Source organism: Hyperolius riggenbachi, chromosome 1, assembly GCF_040937935.1.
Source record: "Hyperolius riggenbachi isolate aHypRig1 chromosome 1, aHypRig1.pri, whole genome shotgun sequence".
Lineage (NCBI taxonomy): Eukaryota > Metazoa > Chordata > Amphibia > Anura > Hyperoliidae > Hyperolius > Hyperolius riggenbachi.
Window position 1 is genome coordinate 231,838,852 of NC_090646.1, and position 25,860 is coordinate 231,864,711.

At 43.3% G+C, this 25,860-nt stretch overlaps 1 protein-coding gene and 1 long non-coding RNA gene across 2 annotated transcripts in view; one reads left to right on the forward strand and one right to left on the reverse strand.

The window, feature by feature from the left end:
* TET2 (tet methylcytosine dioxygenase 2) overlaps positions 1–25,860 on the reverse strand; it is a 115,853-nt gene that overhangs the window by 35,796 nt on the left and 54,197 nt on the right. The window contains exon 2 of the mRNA XM_068231395.1: positions 4,156–7,108. Within this exon, the coding sequence (XP_068087496.1) occupies positions 4,156–7,063 (2,908 nt within the window). The 5' untranslated portion in view covers positions 7,064–7,108. The remainder of the gene's footprint in view (positions 1–4,155; positions 7,109–25,860) is intronic.
* On the forward strand, positions 4,523–20,126 carry LOC137503855 (uncharacterized). Its single transcript, XR_011019350.1, has 2 exons — positions 4,523–4,761; positions 19,927–20,126. It is a non-coding gene; the product is annotated as an uncharacterized lncRNA (long non-coding RNA).

Consider the following 25,860-nt stretch of genomic DNA (forward strand, 5'->3'; position numbering starts at 1 on the left):
GTCCATAGTGAGATTAATTATTAGTCATCAGGACAGGAGGTCTGTACTCTCCAATGTACAGCAACAGTAAAGCATGACACTGTTATACTATAATAATTAGAAGGTTTGGTAAAAATATCACAATGTACGGCGACAATATATTATTTTGAAGTATAGGTGTTATTTTTCTGGTTTTTTTTGTTGTTGTTCTGGCCATAATTACAAGCCCCTATGTAATAAATTAAAATTAATTTTCCCTAATAAAATGTAGATTAAAAAAGCTGAGTCCCTAAGGCAACTATTTATTGATTTATTTTAAGTTTATTTATTTTTTTTACAAGTGTTTTTTTTTTGGAGGGGGGGGGGGGGGAGAAGGGTTGGAAGTGTAATTTTATTAATTTTATTAATAATGTGTATGTACCTGTATATGAATGTGTTTATGTGTGTAATATACTTTTAGGCCACAAGATGGCGCTAGTGAACACTCCGGTTATAGGAAGTGATCACTTTTTTTTTTTTTTTTTACACTTTAACTGTAACAGTTTCCTGTTTTGTGAATGGAGGTGGCGCTGTTCGCAGTCACGTCCATTCACTCCAGGCATTGCGATTGGGTAGAGGACCGCTCGGTCCTCTTCCCCAATCACTAAACACGGGATCCCGACGGAAACGGCAGCGGTAGCGGCGCGCACACGTGCGGAGCGGCGGCGGGATCGTGCAACGTATTAAAACATCATGTTGCCGTTAATAGACTAAAGCATGGCGTTTAATACGTATGCTTGTCGGTAAATGGTTAAGGGAGGGAAGCCTCGGGATCCTTTTGAGCCTTCCCTCCCTGCTCTGAGTGTGGCTCCCTGGAAGATTAGTGACAAGGCATTTTCACTAATCATATAGGGCCGTGCAGCTCCTCTTCCTAAAGCGTGGCCTCGCACTAGCCGTGTGAGCCTGCCTGCGCATGCGGAGTAACCCGGAGCTCATGCAGCTACTGTGCGGCTACGCTTTAGGATGAGGAGTTGCACGACCCCGATGTGGAGGGGCATCGGGACCGACCCTTAGCAACGGAGGACAATGGAGTAGCGAGGGAAGAAACAATAGGATCCTGATGCTTCCCTCTCTTAAGGGAACAATCTGATTTTGATCCCCAGCTTTGGCCTGGGATGACTTTAAAAAAGATATTAAATAGTGTGTGTTTTTTACAGTTCAACGGTACCGAGCTGGAGTAGCATTAGAGCAGAGCTCAGATGCTTGAGTTTTTTTAATCAGGACTACATTGTTTAATGCCTAAAAAAGCAATAACTATTTGCATAATTATATAATCACTGCATTGACTTGGTGCAGCCAAGTGTATTACATATACAGGTGCCTTGCAGCTCTGTATTTTCTCATTCATAATGTAGTCTATGTGGCTGAAATGACAGATTCTTGGACCTTTTGTGAGCCTTTTAGAGTGATATTGATATACTTATTTTTTTCTACAGCATATGTGAAAATTGTAATTACCATATACATGTGAAAACTAATAATAGTAACAATAATAGCAATACTGTCAAAAATATTTTTTTTTGTTAGATCACATTTTTCTAGCAACCTTTTGAAACATGTGAACAGGGTAATATACAGATTTCTTTGTGGAATGCCACAGAGAAAAGTTCATATTTATTATACATTGTGTTAATATTTAAGTATGCTTAAGCTTCATAAATGCTAAGTTATTGCAGGTCACCATTGCCATTTACATTTTTCATGTTTTCAATGCTGTCTTTTATCAGTTATGTAATTAATGATATGAATTATAGTTGAACTGTGGACAGGCATAAAATACATATCTGTATAAACATGTCTACCGAACTAGAAAGAACACAGTGAAAAAAATGAAATGACCACCAGTACCTTAAATCTCAGCTACTGTAGACTTTCAGGTCATGTGATCTTTTATGATAAAAGCATTGTAAAAACATCCAGGGAATTGTAGGAAAGAATGATCTAGATAATACTCGTTAAATCTGGCCCACAGAGCCATCAAATTTGGCCTGCAAGGGTTTTCCCCACTTTGCATTATGTCTGGCTCACTCTAGACCACCAGGGAAGCTGGAGGTGAGGTGGGATTGGAGGTGACACCTTAGATCACAGGGGAAGCTATATGGGGGAGGAAGAGCACTAGACTCCAGGGAACTGCATAGGAGAGGGATGGGATCACTAGACACCAGGGAACTGAGTAGGGGAGGGTGGATTACTAGACACCAGGGAACTATATAGGGGAGGGAGGGGGTCACTTGACATCCGGAAACTTTCCAAGGGAGGGAGGTGGCCACTTAACATTAAGGTTGGCCCACGTCTTGGTCCCAGCGTCCAGTTTCGGCCCACCTTTTTTTTTTAGTTTGACACCCTTGATCTAGATGCATGACCTGTCTGCCAAGCCACTGTACAGCATCATCTTGGCATACAAGTAGTCAAAGTGTGACTAGCCATATGGGTCTCAGAAACACGCAGTCTTAGTGAAAAGTGCTGACATGTGCTTTAGTGATTTAAGTTACATTTGGATTTTAAGAGCATTTCTGCTTTAACTAGTTGTATAATTAACACCCATTGATGTAAAAATCTAAAAGTTAAGCTATCTGTACACAGAAACATTTTATTCTTACTAGTCATTCTGTTTGATAATTAAATATGTACTGCCAGTGCAGTGGTCAACTTAAAGAGACACTGAAGCGAGAATAAATCTCGCTTCAGTGCTTATATTCAGCAGGGGCATGTGTGCCCCTGCTAAAACGCCGCTATCCCACGGCTAAACGGGGGTCCCTTACCCCCCAAATCCCCCCCTGCAAAATCTACGACCAACTTGGTCGTAGATTTTGCTGCTCTTGAGGCAGGGCTAACGGCTGCAGCCCTGCTTCTCAGCGCCGTCTATCAGCGGCGCATTGCCGCCTCTCCCCCGCCCCTCTCAGTGAAGGAAGACAGAGGGGCGGGGGAGAGGCGGAGATACGCGCTGACAGACGCGCGAGGCAGGGCTGCAGCGGCCAGCCCTGCCTCAATGCGGAAGCGCTGCCCGGGACTCCACGAGGGGATTGGGGAGGTAAGGGACCCCCGTTTAGCTGTGGGATAGCAGCGTTTTAGCAGGGGCACACATGCCCCTGCTGAATATAAGCACTGAAGCGAGATTTATTCTCGCTTCAGTGTCTCTTTAACTTATTTTGGTTCCTGGACGTAGAAACTACGTCCAGGAACCATGTGCGCTACCGCGCGCCCCTGCGGCCGATCGCGCGCGTGCACGCGCACTCCCGGACGCGGATTCGGTAGCCAGGGAATCAATGTATCGGGCTATGGTGCCCGATCGCTGATTCCTCTCCCCCGCTGAAAAAGCGACAGCTTCTCTCAGAAGCTGCACCTTTTCTGGCCGTTCCCTCCCCGATGTGCCACTCTAAGCGTGTGTTACGCTTAGAGTGTCGTCATGTAAACAAACTCATGTCCGCCATCTTGTGGCCAAAAAGTAATACTACAACTGAAAATAAAAATAAATTAAAATGAACACACATTTACATTATAAATCTATTGTTTACCCCCCACCCTCCCAAAACTACCCAAATAAAATGTTTACTATAAAAAAAAAAACATTACAATAGAAAATAAAAAAAAATGTTAATATATTAACCTAAGGGTCTAAACTTTTTAAATATCAATGTAAAGATGAAATATTTCTATATTTTTTTATTTTAAACTTGTTAATAGTGATAGATGCAAAATGGAAAAAATGCACCTTTATTTCCAAATAAAATATTGTCGCCATACATTGTGATAGGGACATAATTTTAACGGTGTAATAACCGGGACATATGGGCAAATACAATACGTGAGTTTTAATTATGGAGGCATGTATTATTTTAAAACTATAATGGCTGAAAACTGAGAAATAATGAATTTTTACATTTTTTTCTTATTTTTCCTGTTAAAATGCGTTTACAGTAAAGTGGCTCTTAGCAAAATGTACCCCCCAAAGAAAGCCTAATTGGTGGCGGAAAAAAACAAGATATAGATCAGTTCATTGTGATAAGTAGTGATAAAGTTATAGGCTAATGAAAGGGAGGTGAACATTTCTCACGTGAAAACCACGGAACCTGAATGGGTTAAGGATTAATGATATACTACTAAAAATTGCAAAGTATGCAAAACATAAGTGCTTACCTACACAGCTACATGATGGGAAATCATACTGTGTTTTTACTGGAGTATCAAAGAGGTTCTTGACAGGAGTGCTAAGAAGCTTCGAAGGAGATTCTAAAAAGTGATTCAGAGCAGAACCTGCTGCCCTCTTGGTGGGGGTTTTTTCATGAGGATGGGTAGAGTGATGGTCTCCTGCAGAAGCGTTAGTGTGTGTAGATAAAATTGTCACCGGACCTGAAGACTCCACTTTCACATGCTTGGGTGATTTGATGGTAGACACGTGATGGTGAAACAATGATTTCACTGGATACTGTTTCATTTGCTGTTCCATTGTTTCAAGAATACTTCTTTGTTGTACATTCTCTGGGCCAAAATGCTGATTCTCCTGTTTGATTGTTTTCTTTGCTGCTTTGTTTTCGCTGGGTGTACGTACACAGGCAGACTGCGAGCCGCTCTCCAATTTGGCAGTCCTGTGTGAAGAAGAACCTTCGTGTTTGTTTTGCTCCCGTCGCTGAAGCAAATGATGCCTCAGTGCAGCATGCTTTGGAATACAGTTCAGCTGGTTTGTAAACTGATTATGATATCCTGTTTGATCTTGAGGAAGTGGAGTAGCAGGATTGCTTTGTGGTAAGTATCTCTTTTGGTTATCTGGAATTTGAATGTCTTGGCAATGCCTTCCATACTCTTGTACTTGCTGTTGGCTGGGATTCATAATGGACATACTGCTGTTGCTTTTTTGATCTTGGTAGCCATGCTGACTTTGATGAGACCGGTCTGTTTGATAGTACGGATGAAAGGAGTCCATTTTGTTTTGTGCATGACCTTTGCCACCCTCTGTATTTTCTGATATATATGGGTCTTTTCTATGCAGGCTGGATTGGCTAGTACCAAAAGGCAAGTGTCCATTGCTTGAATTTTGCCACTTTTCAAAATCTTGGTAAGGATAAAAATTCTGGCATTGTTTGGTGCTTTCTTCTAATTTTACTTGATTAAATGGGCTTGTTCTGTTTGGTGGATTACTAAAGAGAGATTGAGAATGACTAAGTGGTGACTGTTCTGTGCACGCTATATTTGGCCCGTGTTGATAATGTTGGTTCTGGTGGAGCTGTGGACTGTCAATTGATTTTGATTGTGGCACTTGATGGCGACGTGTTTGTTGTAACTTATCAGAAAACTGTCCAGATTCAGTTTTCAGTGCATTTAAGTGCTGTTTTATTGTTTGCTCATACAATAACTCATTATCATGTTCAGAAAACAACCGATAGTAAGAGCTGGCATTGCTTTTTAGGTCAAAGGATTGCAGTCGTGCATCTGTACCTCTTCCTTGTGATAAGTGCTCCTGTAAGTTCATCTGCGGCAGCAGAGGTGTCAGACTCCTCTCCATACTCTGATTTATACTACCCTGTTTTCTTGTATATTGCTTTAGCCTCTTTTGGTTTTCTGTCTGAGAATCCATTAATAGTTTAAGTAAGTCTTCCGACTTCTTTGGATTCTGTCCCTTCAAAAAATGATTTTGCCCAAAGTTTGTCCAGTTTGACTTCATATAAGGGTTTTCTTCCTCAACACACTTACCACCCTCAACTATTCCATTACAATGATTTCTTTCTTCTTGTGGCACATTATTTTGTGATTCTGAATGATTTGCAAATGCAGGTTTTCTCTGGCCATCATTTTCTGAAGGTGGTTCTTGTCCTTCTGGAAAAGCATGTGAAAGTGGTGCAGCAGTAGACAATTTTCTGTTATTAGAAGCGACCATAAAAGCTGCCTGGGAAGTCATTCTTGGATCAAGTGGCTGACAATTGTCATCTGACTGTGAATTTAAGAAATTACCATTATTCATGTTTTTATTAGAACAGTAATTGTCAGTTTCCTGGGCATACAGTAACTTATTAATCTGCATTAGAGGGTAAGTGTCCTTACTATAAGTGTTAGAAAGCCTCTCATCGGGTTTGTTATTCTGGAGGTGGTAAGAAGCATTGTTAGGATACATCAAGTGATTAGGCTCACTAGCACCACAGTGACTTCCAGGTAGGTCCTGGGAGTTATAATTTGGCTTCTCTTGTGGAAGTAAATGATGTTCTTGCATGTGATGTGAATAGCTTGCTTGTTTTACAGCTGGCTCACTGCAGTTGTCACTGTTGGGGGCCTCACTAGCCAAGGCATCTGGCCCTTGAGGCAGCACCGAGTTCAAGGATAGTTGGGAAGTGATCTGCCCTGAGGTATGTGAAGAATGACTTGTCTGAGGAGACAAATCGTTACTAGCATCATTTAGAGTAATAATGGCAGTCGAGTGAGGTGTGTCATTCTGCCCTGAAAGAGAAACATCTTCAGGATAATATTGAGAATCTGTTTTCTCCAAGAGTTCAGCATGTAAAAGCTTCATGGAAGAGGCAAAAACAGTAGCACCATTAGACACTGTGCTATCTTTATGAGATATGACAGTGTTGCCATTGTAGGAGTTAAGGTCTTTGTTCTGCTCATTGGGAACATGAACATTTGAAGTCTCCTGTTCTCTTGTTCTCACAGCTTTCTCTTTACTACAGAAATCAGAAATACTTGACTGGATGTGTTGCCCGTTTAATTCACCTTCATTTTCTCCATTCACTTCTCCCACTGTTTTGACCTTTTTCAGTTGGAGGAAATCAGACAGCAAAGGCTCACTAGGAGTGCGCTTTATTGCACCATTATGTATATTTGGATACACGCTGTTTTCATGAGTGATGTCAGAGCAATCTTGATTTCCCTTCACGTGGGTGACACCATAGCTGTGTTTTCTTGGTAAACCGTTCTCTCCATTAACTTGGGCTCTTTCTGTTGGTAGTTCCCCATTCTGTAGCTTTACTGGGTTGTTTTGGCAAACAGGTGATGGCTGTATTAGGTATGGACTCAGTCTACTGCCCGCATTATGGTGGCTTCTTTCCTCTTCCATCGGGCCTGCTCTGGGGCCATCCAAAAGGTTGACCTAATAACGTGCCTGAAGAGAAAAAAAATCTTGTTTAATTTACTGTATAAGACAACGTAAAAAATATGCATACTTTTGTATGAGACAAAAGCATACTTTTGTACTTGATGAACATAAAAAGACTTTACATAACCTTTGTTTACAGTAGTTAATAATCAAACCATTCAAAATATTCCCATTGCATTGCAGCCTCAGGGAGACACACCCAAAAATCAGTTGTGTTTAGCTTATCACATCCAGGAGAATAGCTACAGTTCAGGGAAAAATAAACTGATAACAAAACAAAAAAAAAAAAACAGAATCATTCAATTGGACAAAGAATCATTCCTTCATCCATGAGAAAATATAAACTCAGTCAGATGAAACAAATCACTTTCTCGATTGTATACTACTGTACACAAAGCTAACTGGCTTCCACCCTGCTCAAATGAAATAATTTTCTTTAGCTCAACATACAAACAGCTATTCCTGGAGCATTCCAGTATTTGGTAGTGCAACTGGAAGCAAACATATGGATGGTAAAGAACTGTCTAAAATTCTAAGGGATGAAACTGCAAGCAGGATTAAGTTAGGGTATAGCTAAAAGCAAAAAAACAAAGGCTTTATCAATCCCTACAAGTACAATATAGGCTAGAATTAAGAAGTGAAAAGTGTTTGGGTCTACTAGGACTAGTGGTCCAGGATAGGGATTCAGAAAATGGAAATCAGCAGAATACCACATTGCCAAGAATTTTTAGGCCACCCACAAGACTTGGAAATATCGGACCATTCAGAGAATCAGAATTGTACCATGGAAATTGGAATCCCGCAGAATACCGAGTACCAAGACTTGAAATGTTTAGGCCAATCACAAGACTCTGAAGTATTAGGCTAAACAGAGAATTTAGAAGTATTGTGGTTGCCAGTAGGAAATACGGACCGTGCATAATAGCGTAGATCAGCAAAATATAGCGAATTCCGCAAAAAAAAAAAAAAAAATTATAATTAACTAACTTTACCTTCAAAAACAGCAAAAAAAATTCCTTGGAAATTCCGCTTTACTCGGAATGCGGAATTCCGTCGGGATCGGAAGTTGGCATTTCCGACCGTCCCTAACCCAGGCCATGCCACCTCCCATGTGACCCTGGAAAATACATGAAACAAAAAGCACTTACTGACTTTTGAATATAACCACGTGATTGCTGTGTGGAGCTAATATCAGACATTTTTTTTTCATTCCCGGGATTTGCTTTAAACTTTAAAAACTTTCAGTCATTTATACCACTGAATGCCACGAGAAGTCTGCTTCATTATAGATAGCCGTTTGCTTGTAGTCTAAAGGTGGCCACTAACAGTACAATTTCTAGTGAAAAATCGTTCTAGCAATCAGAATTTCTGATCGGATTGGTTGAAAATAATGTCAGTTGATGGGCACAATCGATTATGAACGATTATAAAAAAAAAAATCGTCCGACTGGATTTTTGTCAAACCAAAATTTGGATTTTCTTGATTGGTTGTGATAGATAGGAAGCAAAGATTGGTTCATTGATGGTGTAGTGAACGATTTTTCTTCCGATCAGAATTTCTGATCGCTCAAACGATTTTTCGCTACAAATTGGACCGTTAGTGGCCACTTTAAGATGTCTGAGGCTTGAATTTTGAGGAAGGAACATTAAAACAATCATCAAGAAATGCTCTGGCACTGGAAGTAGCTTCCAAACTCAAACTTGGAATCACAAAAGCTACCTTGTTTCCCACTCCTTCAGGAAGATTTATAGTGGATACATAGCGACTGAACATTCAAAATCATATGTAATTGTTATTGTAAATTACACACCTTTGGGAGAAAACAAAGATTCAAATGTGAGCCCTAGTTCACAGTGGTCAGTTGCTTTGCAGAATCATTTGACACGTCAACTCATTGCCCATACAATTCTATGGGTCGGTTCACAGTACTGTGTTGTAACTGATCGACTGGCGGACATACGGCCGTGCAAGCGCACGAGGGCCCCTGAAGTTCCGTTGTTTGTGGCCCATTAAGTATTGCTGTTTTGTTTTTTATTAAATTTTACTTTATATTTCCCTTGGGGGGCCCGACTCCTATCCTCCCTCACCTCGGGCCCCCCTCCCGGTATGCGCGGCAGAAGAGCAGCACATAGGGAGTATTCGGCGGGGTCAGATGGCGCTAGAGGTTCAGCCGCCTGGTCCACACTGTCTACTCTCCTCTGTATGCCACTCGCACTAAACCAGGAAGTAGTGAGCGGCATACAGAGGAGAGGAAACAGTGTTGACCAGGCGATGAACCTCTAGCGCTCGCTGGAACCGCCGAAGCCTTCCTGTATCTGCCGCTCTTACCGGGGGGGGGGGGGGGTGCAAAGTGAGGGAGGATAGGAGTTGGGCCCCCAACCCCACCAGGTTACCTACCTATCAGCCCTCCCTCCCACAAGGCTGCCTACCTACCTGCCCACCCTCCCACCAGGCTACCTACCTGCCCCCCCCCCCACCAGGCTACCTGCCTACCTGCCCACCCTCCCTCTCACCAGGCTACCTACCTACCTGCCCACCCTCCCTCCCACCAGGCTACCTACCTACCTGCCCACCCTCCCTCCCACCAGGCTACCTACCAACCTGCCCACCCTCCCCCTCACCAGGCTACCTACCAACCTGCCCACCCTCCCCCTCACCAGGCTACCTACCTACCTGCCCACCCTCCCTCCCACCAGGCTACCTACTTATCTGCCCACCCTACCTCCCACCAGGCTACCTACCTATCTATCAGCCCACTATCCCACCAGGCTACCTACCTATCTATAAGCCCACCCTCCCACCAGGCTACCTACCTATCAGCCCACCCTCCCACCAGGCTATCTACCTACCTATCAGCCCAACCTCCCTCCCGGCTACCTATCTATCTATCAGCCCACCCTCCCTCCCGGCTACCTACCTATCAGCCCACCCTCCCACCAGGCTACCTACCTATTAGCCCGCCCACCCTCCCACCAGGCTACCTACCTATCAGCCCGCCCACCCTCCCACCAGGCTACCTACCTATCTATCCGCCCACCCTCCCACCAGGCTACTTACCTACCTATTAGCCAACCCGCCCTCCCACCAGGCTACCTACCTATTATTTGCAGTATTTGTATAGCGCCTTTCTCCTGTCGGACTCAAAGCGCTTGCGAGGCAGCCACTAGAGCGCACTCAGTAGGCAGTAGCAGTGTTAAGGAGACTTGCCCTAGAAACTCCTTACTGAAATAGGTGTTGGCTTACTGAACAGGCAGAGCCGAGATTTGAACCCAGGTCTCCTGTGTCAGAGGCAGAGCCCTTAACCATTACACTATCCAGCCACTGCACCTACCCATTAGCCCGCCCACCCTCCCACCAGGCTACCTACCTACCTATTAGCCCGCCCACCCACCAGGCTACCTGCCTACCTATTAGCCTGCCCAACCTCCCACCAGTCTACCTACCTACCTATTAGCCCGCCTACCCTCCCACCAGGCTACCTACCTACCTATTAGCCCGCTCACCCTCCCACCAGGCTACCTACCTACCTATTAGCCCGTCCACCCACCAGGCTACCTGCCTACTTATTAGCCCACCCAACTTCCCACCAGGCTACCTACCTACCTATTAGCCCACCTACCCTCCCACCAGACTACCTACCTACCTATTAGCCCACGCACCCTCCCACCAGGCTAACTACCTATTAGCCCGCCCACCCTCCCACCAGGCTACCTACCTATTAAACCAACCTACCCACCAGGCTACCTACCTATTGTACCTAATCTACCCAACAAAGAGGTTTTCAGACTTGTACAGGTTTTGCTAGGGTGTGAGCACTTACTTTTGTTATATGCAATCTGGTTTAGAGTGGGTTGAACTACAGACTGTTGACACCTGAGTAAGATCTGAGTTGCGTAAATTGCAGGTTAGGTGTGAAGACTGTGGATAGGGGCACCCAGTGTCGCATTAGATGAAAAGAATATTGTGGATTCTACTGAAACTAAAATCCACATGTGAACTATACCTTTGTGGTATAATATGTATTTTAAACAGACTACCATTTTCCGTGGATTTCAGTTCACAATTCTGGAATGAATGATCGAACTTTTGGTTTGGAAAAAAAAATATTTTTCATGTGCGGTGCAGCCTGTTACACAGTTTGCAAAGTCTCTTGGATTTTTAAAAGGTCATACTTTAGTACTGACATAACATGAATGTACAGAATTGTGTATCTATACTTGGTTGAAATACTCAAAAGTGATTTCTAGTTAATTAGATCTTAGTGCCCAATAACGGTACGATCTCCTAACGCTAGACCGTTCAATCGATCAGATGTCGTTAGCGATCGTCAATGAATGATTATTTTAGTCTGATCCAATGCTTAACATTTTCCCCTCAGTTGGTGGGCCTGAACGATCGTTTCTAACTGATCGCAACAATCAAATCGGACAGTTGATTGTTTAGGAAACTGGGATTGTTAATGGGCACCTTAAAGAGGAACTCCAGTGAAAATAATGTAGTAAAAAAAGGGCTTCATTTTTTACCATAATTATGTATAAATGATTTAGTCAGTGTTTGCTCATTGTAAAATATTTCCTCTCCCCGATTTACATTCTGACTAGAGATGTCGCGAACTGTTCTCCAGCGAACGGTTCCAGGCAAACTTCGGGGGTTCGCGTTCGCCTACCAAACGCGAACTTTCCCGGAAGTTCGATTCGCCCCATAAAGCTCTATTGAGCAAAACTTTGACTCTCTATATCACAGCCAGCAGACACATTATTGCCATACACACTGCTCTCAATGCTGGAGGCCCACCCCCCCTTCCTCCTCCAAGTAAGGTCCTTATACTGCCTACACTAATTAGTTAAGGGACAGCTGCTACACACTCTGCTAGGGAGATTTTAATTAGCCTGTTTGTGGGTTCCACCCTCCACTCTTCTACCCTTCTACCTATTCCCTCCTCCCTCCTACCCAGAGGCGGGACAAGGTCCTTCAGCACCCAAGGCTGAGACACCAAAGTGCGCCCCCCCCCCCATCCCAGCCATCACACACTGATTGCTATTAGACTAATAGGTGCCCCAAGGCCCCCAACCTCCCCAATACCTTCATCTCTAGTTATCTAGCTTGCAGTCACTGTCATGTATCCCCTTTTATTTCTTTCTGCTTCAAACACAATTGGGAATGACAGATGAATGAATTGTGCGCCCCTCCTACACTGCACCCTGATGCTGGAGCCTCTCCAGCCTCTGCCTCGGCCCGGCCCTGCTCCTACCGGAGGGAGGAGGGTCTCATCTGCCAGGGAATTCCAGTATTTCAAAAACCAGCTTATATACCATGATAGGGATTTGAACCCAGGCCTCAGTGTATGGTAGGCAACTAACATATCCATTGTACCACCAACACTACTAGCTGAAAGTAGCTGAAAGTAGCTGAAAGTAGCTAAAAGTAGCTGAAAGTAGCCTAGCATGTACCATTTATGCTTAATGCAAGAGAAAAATTAGACAAGACAAATAACATTTATATCACACTTTTCTCCTTGCAGACTCAAAGCACCAGAGCTGCAGCCACTAGGGCACACTCTATATAGGCAGTAGCACAGATATGTAGACAGACATGGCCTTGTATTTTGTGTTCAACAGTTGTCCAAAGAGAACCCCAGATAGCCAGGTAGATTCATCTCTCTCTCTCTCTCTCTCACCAACACTACATGCTGAAGCCAGCCTAGCATGTACCATTTATGCTCAATCCATTTATGCTCAAAAATACAATTCCGCGGAAAGCGGTGACCATCCCTACTAGATGGTGAGAGAGAGAGAGAGAGAGAGAGAGAGAGAGAGAGAGAGAGAGAGAGAGAGAGAGAGAGATGAATCTACCTGGCTATCTGGGGTTCTCTTTGGACAACTGTTGAACACAAAATACAAGGCCATGTCTGGCTACATGTCTTGCTACATGTCGGTAAGCAGTGGCTGCATGGTGTAATGGTGAAGGGCTCTGCCTCTGACACAGGAGACCAGAGTTCGAATCTCGTCTCTGTCTGTTCAGTAAGCCAGCACCTATTCAGTAGGAGACCTTAGGCAAGTCTTCCTAACACTGCTATCTTGTCTAATTTTTCTCTTGACAACTGTTGAACACAAAATACAAGGCCATGTCTGGCTACATATCTGTGCTACTGCCTATATAGAGTGTGCCCTAGTGGCTGCAGCTCTGGTGCTTTGAGTCTGCCAGGAGAAAAGTGTGATATAAATGTTATTTGTCTTGTCTAATTTTTCTCTTGCATTAAGCATAAATGGTACATGCTAGGCTACTTTCAGCTAGTAGCGTTGGTGGTACAATGGATATGTTAGTTACCTACCATACACTGAGGCCTGGGTTCAAATCCCTATCATGGTATATAAGCTGGTTTTTGAAATACTGGAATTCCCTGGCAGATGAGACCCTCCTCGGTAGGAGGGAGGAGGGAATGGGTAGAAGAGGGAGGAGGGAATGGGTAGAAGGATGGAGGGTAGAAGGGTGGAGGGTGGAGGACTAAAATAGGGGTCTGTGTGAAACCTAGATGTTAGCCCGGGACATTTGATGTGTATTTCACTCAATCATGTCTGCCTCCAGGTATTAGAGCCTTTGCAACATGTTTTCCATCATTTTGTAGGTGTCAGAATTTTTTCTTTTTTACAAAGTTCGCCTCCCCATTGAAGTGTATTGCGGTTCGCGAACTTTTTCGCGAACCGAACCTTTCGCGGAGGTTCGCGAACAGGGTTCGCGAACAGGGTTCGCGAACCGAAAATCGGAGGTTCGCGACATCTCTAATTCTGAAATTTATTACATGGTGACATTTTTACTGTGGGCAGGTTATGTAGCTGCTCCTAGCTGTTTTGGCTGTTAGAGACAGCTGTAAACAGCTAATTCCTGTCTGTGAACATTGTTACATTGTGGCAGTTTGCCCAGAGTACCGCGGTACTCAGAGCTTCTTGTGGGAGGGGTTTCAGCACAAAATCAGTCATACAGCGCCCCCTGATGGTCTGTTTGTGAAAAGCATTATTTTTCTCATGTAAAAGGGGGTATCAGCTACTGATTGGGATAAAGTTCAATTCTAGGTTGGAGTTTCTCTTTAAGAGCAAGTCATCTTATATTTTAGAGCAGGCCAGAGTCTTTAGTTTCAGAACTCCATCTGTAGGCTCTACAACCTACAAATGAAATATCCATAATCAATATTTAACATTTAACTGATTACAAATGAATCTTTGAAAAACTTAGCATAGAATATATAAAATAATGATTAACAATAACTCTGCTGTATTTTTCTAGCTGCATTTACTTAGTGCAGGCTATAACAGCCTAGTAAAAAAATAATAATATCTACAGTTAAAGTGGACCCAAACTAAAAATACAAGATTTCAGAAATAAAATCTATTTTCTAAATTATAATAATAAATAGCAGCCTTTTTTCAGCTGCATGATGACAAATATAAAATATTTTACATTTATTGGAGAAACCCCTCCCTTTCTTTCATTTTGCCGGCAAATAATCCGGCAAACTGGTGGAGTAGATGGTGTCCAGCAAAGGAGGAATTGCTAATGGCTGCCACCTGTACAACTCTAGTTATGCAAAGAGAAGGGTGAAAAGCATGCACTGAAATGCTCATAGGCTTGAAGGAGTGTTTATTTATCTTTGTATGTGTCAGAGTGGTGCAACTAAATATTTTGAATAAAAAAAATGTTTGGTTTGGGTCCGCTTTAAGAAGAAAAAAAAATTGCAATCCCTAAGTAGGATAAAGGATCATCCTGCATGTCAATAGTTAGTAGAACCAACTGTTTTATTAGTCACAGCACTGAGTCTGTTAGGATACTCTGACTTAAAGGGATACTGTAGGGGGGTCGGGGGAAAATGAGCTGAACTTACCCGGGGCTTCTAATGGTCCCCCGCAGACATCCTGTGCCCGCGCAGCCGCTCACCGATGCTCCGGCCCCGCCTCCGGTTCACTTCTGGAATTTCTGACTTTAAAGTCAGAAAACCACTGCGCCTGCGTTGCCGTGTCCTCGATCCCGCTGATGTCATCAAGAGCGCACAGCGCAGGCCCAGTATGGTCTGTGTTTGCGCAGTACACTCCTGGTGACATCAGCGGGAGCGAGGACACGGCAACGTAGGCGCAGTGTTTTTCTGACTTTAAAGTCAGAAATTCCAGAAGTGAACCGGAGGCGGGGCAGGAGCATTGGGGAGTGGCTGCGCCAACACAGGATGTCTGCGGGGGACCATTAGAAGCCCCGGGTAAGTTCAGCTCATTTTCTTCCGACCCCCCTACAGTATCCCTTTAAGTTACCCATACACTTGTTCAACTTCGATATATAGCAGATCTGATCACTGTGAAATCATGAAAGCAAACGTTGACCGATTTCCATCTGACATTGGTTGATTCAGTCAATTGGTGCAGATGGAAAATTTAATTCGATCATCGGCAGATCGGGTGTGTGCGTCGCTAGCGGCGTTCGATTCAGCGATGACTGACGCAGCATAGCAGCAGCACTACCATCACCTGTCTGCCCCCGCTCGATTCCACGGTCCGTGCTGTCACTTCTACATGTTGACCTTCTTCTCCATGTCCTTTTCACTTTCTGTCCCATCCTGTAACAAGCCGAAGTTCAAACAGTAGAGTGCCCTCTACTGTTTGAATTTCGGCTTGCCACAGGACAGGACAGGAAGTGAAGCGGACATGGAGAACACTGCAAAAAGTGACAGCACTGACCCGGTGACTTACACCAGCGGACAGGTGATATTGCTGCTGGCCGGGGGAGCCCGAATGGGGAGAGGCCTGGGGGCAGAGAGGCAAGCAGCAGCAGTGGTGGTTCCACGGGTTTTGAATCGATTTCATGCTGAAATCGATTCAAACTCTGTGTGCAGTGTATGGGCAGCCAATAGATCTCTCTGTGAGCTGATTTGATCAGAGAGGGGTCTATCTGTTGGTCAACCTGGTGCCTATCGACCAGTGTATGGCTGCCTTTAGCCACACAAGAACATTCACCTTTTTCTTCCTAGGTCACTGTTTGGTTAGTTTGCTGTGTGCTTTGGGTCATTGTCCTTTTGGAAGGTGGACCTTCTTCTCATTCATGGTCACTTGAATTGAGAGGGATACTAAGGCTGACATATTTATTTATTTACTTTTAAACAATGCACATTGCCTGGCTGTCCTGCTGATACTCTGCCTCTAATACTTTTAGCCATAGACCCTGAACAAGCATGCAAATCAGATTTTTGACTGACGTTTGCTGTATGTTTGTTTCAGGTGGGAGGTTCGGACACTACTGATCAGCATCAGCATAAAAGATTACAAGGATGCGAGATAACTGGCATTGTTTTATGCCTAGTACACATGAAAAGATTTTCAGGCAGATTTCCTGCCAGATTGATTATTTTCAACATGTCCGTTCTGAGTTAGATCGATTTTCTGTAGAAATAAATGGAAATTCTATCGGAAAATCAATCAAAATTAGATCGGACATGTTGAATATAATTGATCTGGCAGGAAATGTGCCTGAAAATCTAATTCTGTGTAGTAGGCATAAAAGGGAATACATATGGTAGCTTCCAGATTGCTCTTAAGCCCAAGCTACACGATACGATTCTTTGTACGATTCGATTACGATTCTATTTACGATCTGATTAAATCCGACATGTCCGATCGGGATTCGATTTGATTTGCCATTGCAAAACAATGGCAATTCGAATTGAATCTAATCGAATCCCGATCGGACATGTCGGATTTAATCAGATCGTAAATAGAATCGTAATCGAATCGTACAAAGAATCGTATCGTGTAGATGGGGCTTTAGATCCTTTAATACATTTCTGGCAGAGGTCAGCATAAATTCCTCAAGAATTTGACAGTTATTTGCCCCACTAATTTTTCTATCCTAACAAGTGCTGCTGCAAAGAAACACCCCGACAATAGGAAGCTATCACCTTGATGATTTACTATAGGTATGATCTTCTTTGGATGGTGAGCTGTATTGGCCTTCCAGCTAGATTGGTCTAGATATACGTTATGGTGTTGAGGCCAAATCATTTTTTTTTAGTTTTGACTCATCTGACCATAACTTTTTTTTTTAGTTGGCCTTAGAATAGTCAAAGCACAATCTGGCAAGGTCAATCAATGTGGCTTTTTGAAAATTGCATTTATTCTTGCAACCTTTCCATATCAACCACATTTATCAGACACTTGTGATACTTTTGTCACTTTACAAAAGTAAGGGGAACACATCACTGGAATAGGGTTTTAAAACTTCAACAAAAATGACTGTGGTAAACACTACAATAATAAATATGTTGTCACTAGAAACGCTATAGTTTCCCTCCAAGTCACTTTGACTTTGTGACTTCCAAGGTTTGTCCTGCTCTACGATCTAAACCAGCATATTTCAGAAGTTTATAAAATATAATGAAGTAAAGGACAATGGTAAGATTTTTTTCCTCCTAAACCTAGTGTATTTGGACCGTTCCACCATAAACCACATGACAGTTACATGACTATTTAACTGCATCATATGCATTCATCACAGAAACACGCCAAGCTTTGTACACTTGCTTGACAGTTTGGGTTTTGAGTTTGACTGTGCAATTTTCAGCCAATCTTATCACATCTTCGTTCAATTAGTGCCTTCTTGATTTATAAAGATATGAGATACCTAAATTACATTCAGTCTGTTGGTTTTCATAACACACCGGTGTTGTTAAAGAGACTCCGTAACAAAAATTGCATCCTGTTTTTTATCATCCTACAAGTTCCAAAAGCTATTCCAATGTGTTCTGGCTTACTGCAGCACTTTCTGCTATCACAGTCTCTGTAATAAATCAATGTATCTTTCCCTTGTCAGACTTGTCAGCCTGTGTCTGGAAGGCTGCCAAGTTCTTCAGTGTTGTGGTTCTGCTATGAATTCCCCCTTCCAGGCCCCTCTATGCACACTGCCTGTGTATTATTTAGATTAGAGCAGCTTCTCTCTTATCTTTTACAAGCTGGATAAATCGTCCTCTGAGCTGGCTGGGCTTTCACATACTGAAGAATTACAGACAAGGGCAAAGCTGTTTGCAGGAGAAAAAAGAGCAGCCTGAAACTTCAGTGCATGAGATTCTGCAGGGAGAAAGAAACACACAAATGATCTCTTGAGATTCAAAAGGAAGGCTGTATACAGCCTGCTTGTGTATGGTTGTATTTTCTATGTGTGGACATACAGTACATCAACCTACTTCCTGTTTTGGTGGCCATTTTGTTTGTTTATAAACAAACTTCTTAAAACTGTTTTTAACCACTTTTAATGCGTTGAGGAGCGGCGAAATTGTGACAGAGGGTAATAGGAGATGTCCCCTAACGCACATGGTATGTTTACTTTTGTGCGATTTTAACAGTACAGATTCTCTTTAAGACTGTACATGGATTATACAATCAGATTGCACATATGTATATGGTCAGTTCTAGAAAGGGACAATGGTAAGAATTTCTTCATAATAATATAGCCCTCTACTAATGTGAAGTATAAAGTCATATGACTCCCTGACAGCATATACATATTAAAAGGATTTAAAAAAGCAAGCTTTTGCTTTGTAACACTTGCTTGACAATTTGGGGTTTCCAGCTGAAGGATCTTATAACCTCGGGCACTTTAGTGCTCTTATTGAGACCATTCAGCAGGTTGTCACAGATGATGCAAGTCAAATGTACGGCCATCAAGATTCTTACTCCTCTTTACAAATGTCCAAAGCAACGGTAACAGTAAAAAAGGGCGCAGGAGGCTAGTGGACAAATCGGGCGCCGCCATTCACTCCTATAATAAATATACTTTAATGGGCGCCCGATAGGAAAAAAGGGCGCCGGAGAAAAATAACGTTTTAAAAGCGGCGCCCGGAGACTTAATGTTTTATTACTGCTTCTCATGATTACACATTATTTAATGATTTATACATTTTAAATATTTTTAAACGAAAAACAGTACAATATTTTTTTTAAAACATTATTTTTAAACGAAAAACAGTACAATTTTTTTTTTTTTTACATTATTTTTAAACGAAAAAACCAACAGGGGGGGTCTTAGGTTTAGGCACCAACAGGGGGGTTTTAGGTTTAGGCACCAACAGGGGGGTCTTAGGTTTAGGCACCAACAGGGGGGTCTTAGGTTTAGGCACCAACAGGGGGGTCTTAGGTTTAGGCACCAACAGGGGGTCTTAGGTTTAGGCACCAACAGGGGGGTCTTAGGTTTAGGCACCAACAGGGGGGTCTTAGGTTTAGGCACCAACAGGGGGGTCTTAGGTTTAGGCACCAACAGGGGGGTCTTAGGTTTAGGCACTAACAGGGGGGTCTAGAGGTTAGGGGTAGGTACAGGGAGGGTTACTTAGGCACCAACAGGGGGGGTCTTAGGTTTAGGCATCAACAGGGGGGTCTAGGGGTTAGGGGTAGGTACAGGGAGGGTTACTTAGTAATTTTTTTTTTAAACGTTATTATACGTTTCACTATTTAAACGAAAGATTAACGTTTTTACAATTGCCGATTTAATGCACATTATTTAATGATTTATAACTTTATAAAACATTAATTTTAAACGAAATACAGTACAATACATTTTTAAACGTTATCCATGCTTATCGTTTAAAACCCCGCGCCCTTTTTTCCCAGCGCCCCTTTTTAACGGGGCTGGTTATGCAAACATGTTTTGCTTTTCTATGTGAGATAAAACCTCATATAAAAATAACAGTGTTTAAGATTATTAATCCCTTTTTTTTGTAGGATGCCAGGTGTACTTTCTAGCTTTAAGTCTTATTGACATATTTGTAAAATGACACCAGATAAACAATCTTTTCTCCTAGTTTCAAGAGCCGTTCAAGGTCAAGTTGAAAAATGACACCTGACAGTGGGCCAGGCAAAGCTTTCTGGGTAATGCCGGAGTGACAACCAAGACCAACTCAGAGAAGGCCAAGCACTGCGACACCAATGAGGGCCTTATACTGAATGACAGAAAGCAACGCTTTCAAATATAAAATGCTAATAAAGCAATTTTGTAATAACATTGTCCTTGTGTTTACACGTATGTATAATTTACTGTATATGGTTCCACACCAAAACCTAAAATAACCAAGTTTGGCAAGAAAGTGCATACAAATGAAATGTGTTCTTACTCTTATTAATTCTCCCCTTTAATATCAGTGTTAAGCTAGTTTTATGGGGGTTTTTACCACAAGATACTGGTAGTTGGAATTAGGTGCAAATGGAAGGTAAAGGTTGGTGTTAGGTAGAGGTGAGAGTGGATGCTCTTGTGTCTAGGTAAGAGTCATCATTAGGCTACGTGTGGGGCCTAAGGTCTCGGTAAGACAGGTAGAGGAGGAGATTAAATATATCAGCATAAATGTTGTATCGCCAGGGCCGGATTTAGGGAAAGGCCCCAAAAGCACGTTCCTAGGGCGCCACAATTCAGCTTAGTTAGAGGGGCGGGTGGTGACAGGTTGAATGCACCTGTCACCAGGAATTGCTCCGCAAGTCCGCAGTTGCGATCGCCCCTTCACTGGCCTGAGGCGAGCCTGCAGCAGCAGCAGTAATCCAGAGACCTGGTTGCCTTAGCAGACGGGTAGCAGCCGCCCCCTCCCCTCCAAACGGCTGCAGAGGAACAAAGTCACTCCCCTTACTTCAGACTTCCAGCGCCGAAGTTTCCTCTGTCAGCCGCCGCTGCGCATCTCTATCTCCTGCTAGCGTCCCTCACATGTGACTCACTGGCACATTACTGGTGAGTCACATGTGAGGGACGCTAGCAGGAGATGGAGATGCACAGCTGCGGCTGACAGAGGAAGCTTCGGTGCTGGAAGTCTGGAGAGAGGTGAGTGACTCTGTTGCTCTGCAGCCGCTCGAATGTGGCAGCGGGATGAGGACGAGGACACCCGCATCGGCTTCTACTTGGGAAAGGGGGGGGGGAGGGTTTGATGGCAGGACAGCATCTGGTGGGGGGGGAGGCAGGGTCTAACTATTTATACTAAAATATATAGGGGGGGGGCACAGTATCCTGCTGCCTATACTAAGGGATGGGGGTGGGGGGTGGGGGGAAGAGAACACAGCGTTAAGCTACCTTAGTAAAAGGGGAGGGACAGGTGGGACGGCATCTCTACCTATACTAAAGGGGGTGGCAATGGGGGGACAGCATTTGACTACTTATACTAAAGGGGGGGGGCAATGGGGGGACAGCATCTGACTACTTATACTAAAGGGGGGGGGGGGCAATGGGGGGACAGCATCTGGCTACTTATACTAAAGGGGGGGCAATGGGGGGACAGCATCTGACTACTTATACTAAAGGGGGGGGCAATGGGGGGACAGCATCTGACTACTTATACTAAAGGGGGGGGGGCAATGGGGGGACAGCATCTGACTACTTATACTAAAGGGGGGGCAATGGGGGGACAGCATCTGACTACTTATACTAAAGGGGGGGCAATGGGGGGACAGCATCTGACTACTTATACTAAAGGGGGGGGCAATGGGGGGACAGCATCTGACTACTTATACTAAAGGGGGGGGGCAATGGGGGGACAGCATCTGACTACTTATACTAAAGGGGGGGGCAATGGGGGGACAGCATCTGACTACTTATACTAAAGGAGGGGGGGGGGGCAATGGGGGGACAGCATCTGACTACTTATACTAAAGGGGGGGGGCAATGGGGGGACAGCATCTGACTACTTATACTAAAGGAGGGGGGGGCAATGGGAGGGACAGCATCTGACTACTTATACAAAAGGGGCTGGGTGACCGGGGACCACATTAGGCTACCTATATTAAGGGGATGGGGGTAAACGGGGACAGCATCTGACTACCTATACTAAAGGGGTGGACATAATCTGGCTACCTATACTGTGGGGTCATGAACATATTCAGCCCCCCAATGCTGCCAGGGACTAGTTTTCTCATGGCTGCACTCCCATGTACAAGTGACACTGTAATGGGCATGCACGAGTATGGTCCTCACATTAGTCCAAAGTTACTTGTGCACAGAAAAAACAGTCATGCACAAAAGGCTTCAAGCTATTGGGCATGTGCAGGCCATACTCGCACAGACCCAGTACAGTTGGGCACAGACGGGAGTGCAGCCACAAGGAAGTAGAGGGTCCCCGGCTGCAGTGAGGGGGTCTTAATATGTTCAGAAGGTCACGGTGGAGGAACAGTGGACACCGGGAGAATCTACTAAGTTTTAATTTAATTTTGTATAGAGTTTACTTTAAGACTTTTTCCTTGGAAAAAAAAAAGTGTGTGTAAGTTTGGGGGTGTCAAGATGTTGGTTGGGAGGGGGGGGGGGGGGCAACTGGTCATAGTGGGCCTTGGGCGGTAAAAGGTACAAATCCGGCCCTGTGTATTGCTGATATATCATAACAAAATCATAGCGTACTGAGATAAAGGCTGCTGAGTACCACTCAAGATCTAGATCCAGAACGATCATGGACTTAAATCTATTAACCTTTTTTACTTTTTCAGTCAAACATCTCCAATTTCCATGGGGAACACACTCCCTGCTCATTTAGTTTACCAAAATACGTCTGTGACCATAGAAGCAATTCTGTTTAACTGGGAACTGCAGACACAACATCACATCTTTTTAGTGTGGATGGAGCAGGGATAAGCTAGTGCGTCTATCAGCTTTTATTGCTGCTTGTCTCCTCACAGGACGGGTTTCCTTACTTCCTCCCCTCGCTGACCCTGAAATCAGGATAGAAAATAACGGACTATAATAAAACCTTCTACAGTACTCGAAATGTGTTTTTATTGAGATCCCAGGCTGTCCACATCTGAGAGATTTCAGCATATCCTGCCAATGGGATAAGAATGAAGTATAAGTATAACCAAGGTAGCATTAAAGCCTGGCAGGTGTTCCAAACTCTCTCACTCTATCCGAAACCAACATTTAGCATGGGGTTCAAGCTGCAGAAAACATAAATCACAAGTGGAAATCCCAACCGCACAATGATTGTAACATGCTCAAATGATGCCGTGTAGCTTACAGGTTAAATACATCCATACGCAGAAATCACAATTTTGCACAAAAACATCTATCAATCTTATATATCTTGTTCAATACAAACAAAATTAAAGTGTTACTCTACTTTGGCACAAAACTCATCACTATACAAGTCATTTGTGGTGTGTTGTAATTGGTTTTTCATTGTTAGGAACATAGCTGGAAGCCATAGCAACAGGATATGGTTTGTTGTTCAGATTCATGTCACCCCACCTGGTTTGCTAGGCTTCCTGCAAAGACACATTTATTCTACAGGGAGGAGGAAGTAGTTTAGGTAAATGTATACACATAGCTAGGAGTAACCTGTCCCGACTCACTACCAGCTTTCACAACCACACAAGTAAACTTTTATAACAAAACCAACAGAACTATTAAGCAATGGCCTGAAAAACATTGGTATGTCTGTGTAACACAGTCTGATAAAATAATACCTGAACTATATACAGTGGGAGAGTCGGTAAAATAACACTTTCTTCATTGTTCTTAACATGTCAGTTTGACTTTCATAGATCAGATTGTTTTATTGAATTGAAGGTGGGCTTGAACAATCACACAATAGGTGTGTGTGTGTGTGGCCAGCACAAGGTATTCACAGGTATTAGACAATTAGTTATGAACTGAATGACGATTTGCACAAAGGATACGTTGGCGAATAGACAAAGTCACAAACGTTACACACCTTGTCAGCTGCTACTATCAGGAAGCAGCATTGCATTCATACAACTATCACAGACATTGTTCAGGTGATGTTCAAAAGGTTGTGGACAATCATGACCAATATTCACACCGGGAATCCAACTGACTTTTGAACATCTGCAGGAAAACTTTTATTTAAAGGATACCAGGGGTGACATGTGACATGATGAGATAGAAATTGGTATGTACAGTGCCTAGCGCACAAATAACTATGCTGTGTTCCTTTTTTTTTTTCTCTGCCTGAAAGAGTTAAATATCATGTATGTAAGTGGCTGACTCAGACAGGAAGTGACCCTTACTAATAGGAAACTGTAACAATAAAACACTTTCCTAGCAGGCTTCTGAGAGCAGGAAAGAGATAATAGTTCATAGATTTTAGCTCTGGCATGCTTCAATGAATGTGTCTGAACAAAAACAATAAAACAGTTGAAACTTAAAAAGTAGATTTAAACAGAAAATAAAACTGGGGAATATCTTAAAAAGTTTTTTTTTTTTTTTTAGGAGAAGGAAGATAGATACAATCATTAATTTCATTCGTTTATTTTCGCCTCGGGTGTCCTTTAAAAAATGCCTAATGCCTCCTAGGACTGTTTCAACAGTGATCCTATCATGGGAAAGCACAGAGATTTGGTGAGAAAATGCATTCTATACCTTGGTTTCATTGTCCAACTATCACTGTACAAGTTGTATGAGCAAAAAAGGGGGAAAAGGGAGACTGCATGAAATTGCACCAAACCAGATATAGTTATATGTGTTACAGTCATGACCCGAGGTTGGCCACTTTGGGATCTGTCTGGTCACTAACTGGCCAGACCCTGATTTTGGCGGTCTGCCATATTAGTCTATCTTATTTCTTATTGCAAATATATGTATAGATATAACAACAGTACACTTCCTGAATAATACATAAATTAATATTATATAAATCAATCTTAAATAAATTATTTAATATACGACACAAAAATGTACAATTGTTTCATAGTAAAAAGGAAAGAAAGAGAGACTCATAGGTCCTTATTCAAATCACTTGTTCTCCAAAGTTTTTTCCTAGGTGAACTGTTCACACTTTATCAATAAAATGCTTTTTAAGCCACCAGCAAGCAAGAAAATACTCCAAATAATTTTGACAGTACATTTTCACCTACTTTTTAGTACTTTTTCAATTGCAGAGCATTGAAAGTTATTTTAAAAGATGAAAAAGGATTTCCTAGAAAAAAACTTATAAGTGTCAGTAGGACTAGGAGATGGTATGTCAAAGTGCAGATATGAGAAAAATAGCCTGACCCTTTAAGGCCTCGTTCACATCAGGGACGTTTCTGTGTACTTTTCACAGTGTATTGCCCTGTGCGTTCTGCAAGGTATTGATTTTCCCATGTGATTTAGGGCTGGTTCACATGGGCTTCTGCTGAGCTTCTGCTTAGCGTTTCGTTCAAACGCTGTGTTTTTTTTTTTTCAAGAATGCCAGCATTTAACAGCTTAGCTTTTAAAGCGAACCTTAAGTCAACTAAAAAAAATGAGATGAACTCACCTGGGGCTTCCCTCAGCCCCCAGCAGACGATCGGTGCCCTCGCAGCTCCGCTCCGATGTCCCAAGACCCGCCGGCGACGACTTCCGGTTTCGCCGTCACCGGCCGACAGGCATGGGAACGCGAGTGATTGTTCGCGTTCCCAGCCTGTATATCGCTGCTATTGCGGCCAGGAGGCGTTCTCATGCCTGTCGGCCGGTGACGGCCAAACCGGAAGTGCTCGCCGGCGGGTCCTGGGACATCGGAGCGGAGCTGCGAGGGCACCGATCGGCTGCTGGGGGCTGAGGGAAGCCCCAGGTGAGTAAATCTCATTTTTTTTAGTTGACTTAAGGTTCGCTTTAATGGCTTTTAATGGCTTCCAGGAGAGCGTTGCATTTTCTGGGCTTTTGCAGGAAGTATATGGAAAGGCTGGGCTTTTATGGGCTTTCTGTGGCTTTTATGGGCTTTCATTGGATTTCAGTGGCTTTTGCTGGCTTTCAAACGCCTTCTAGAAGCTGCATGTTGCTTTTGAGATGAGATGTGCCT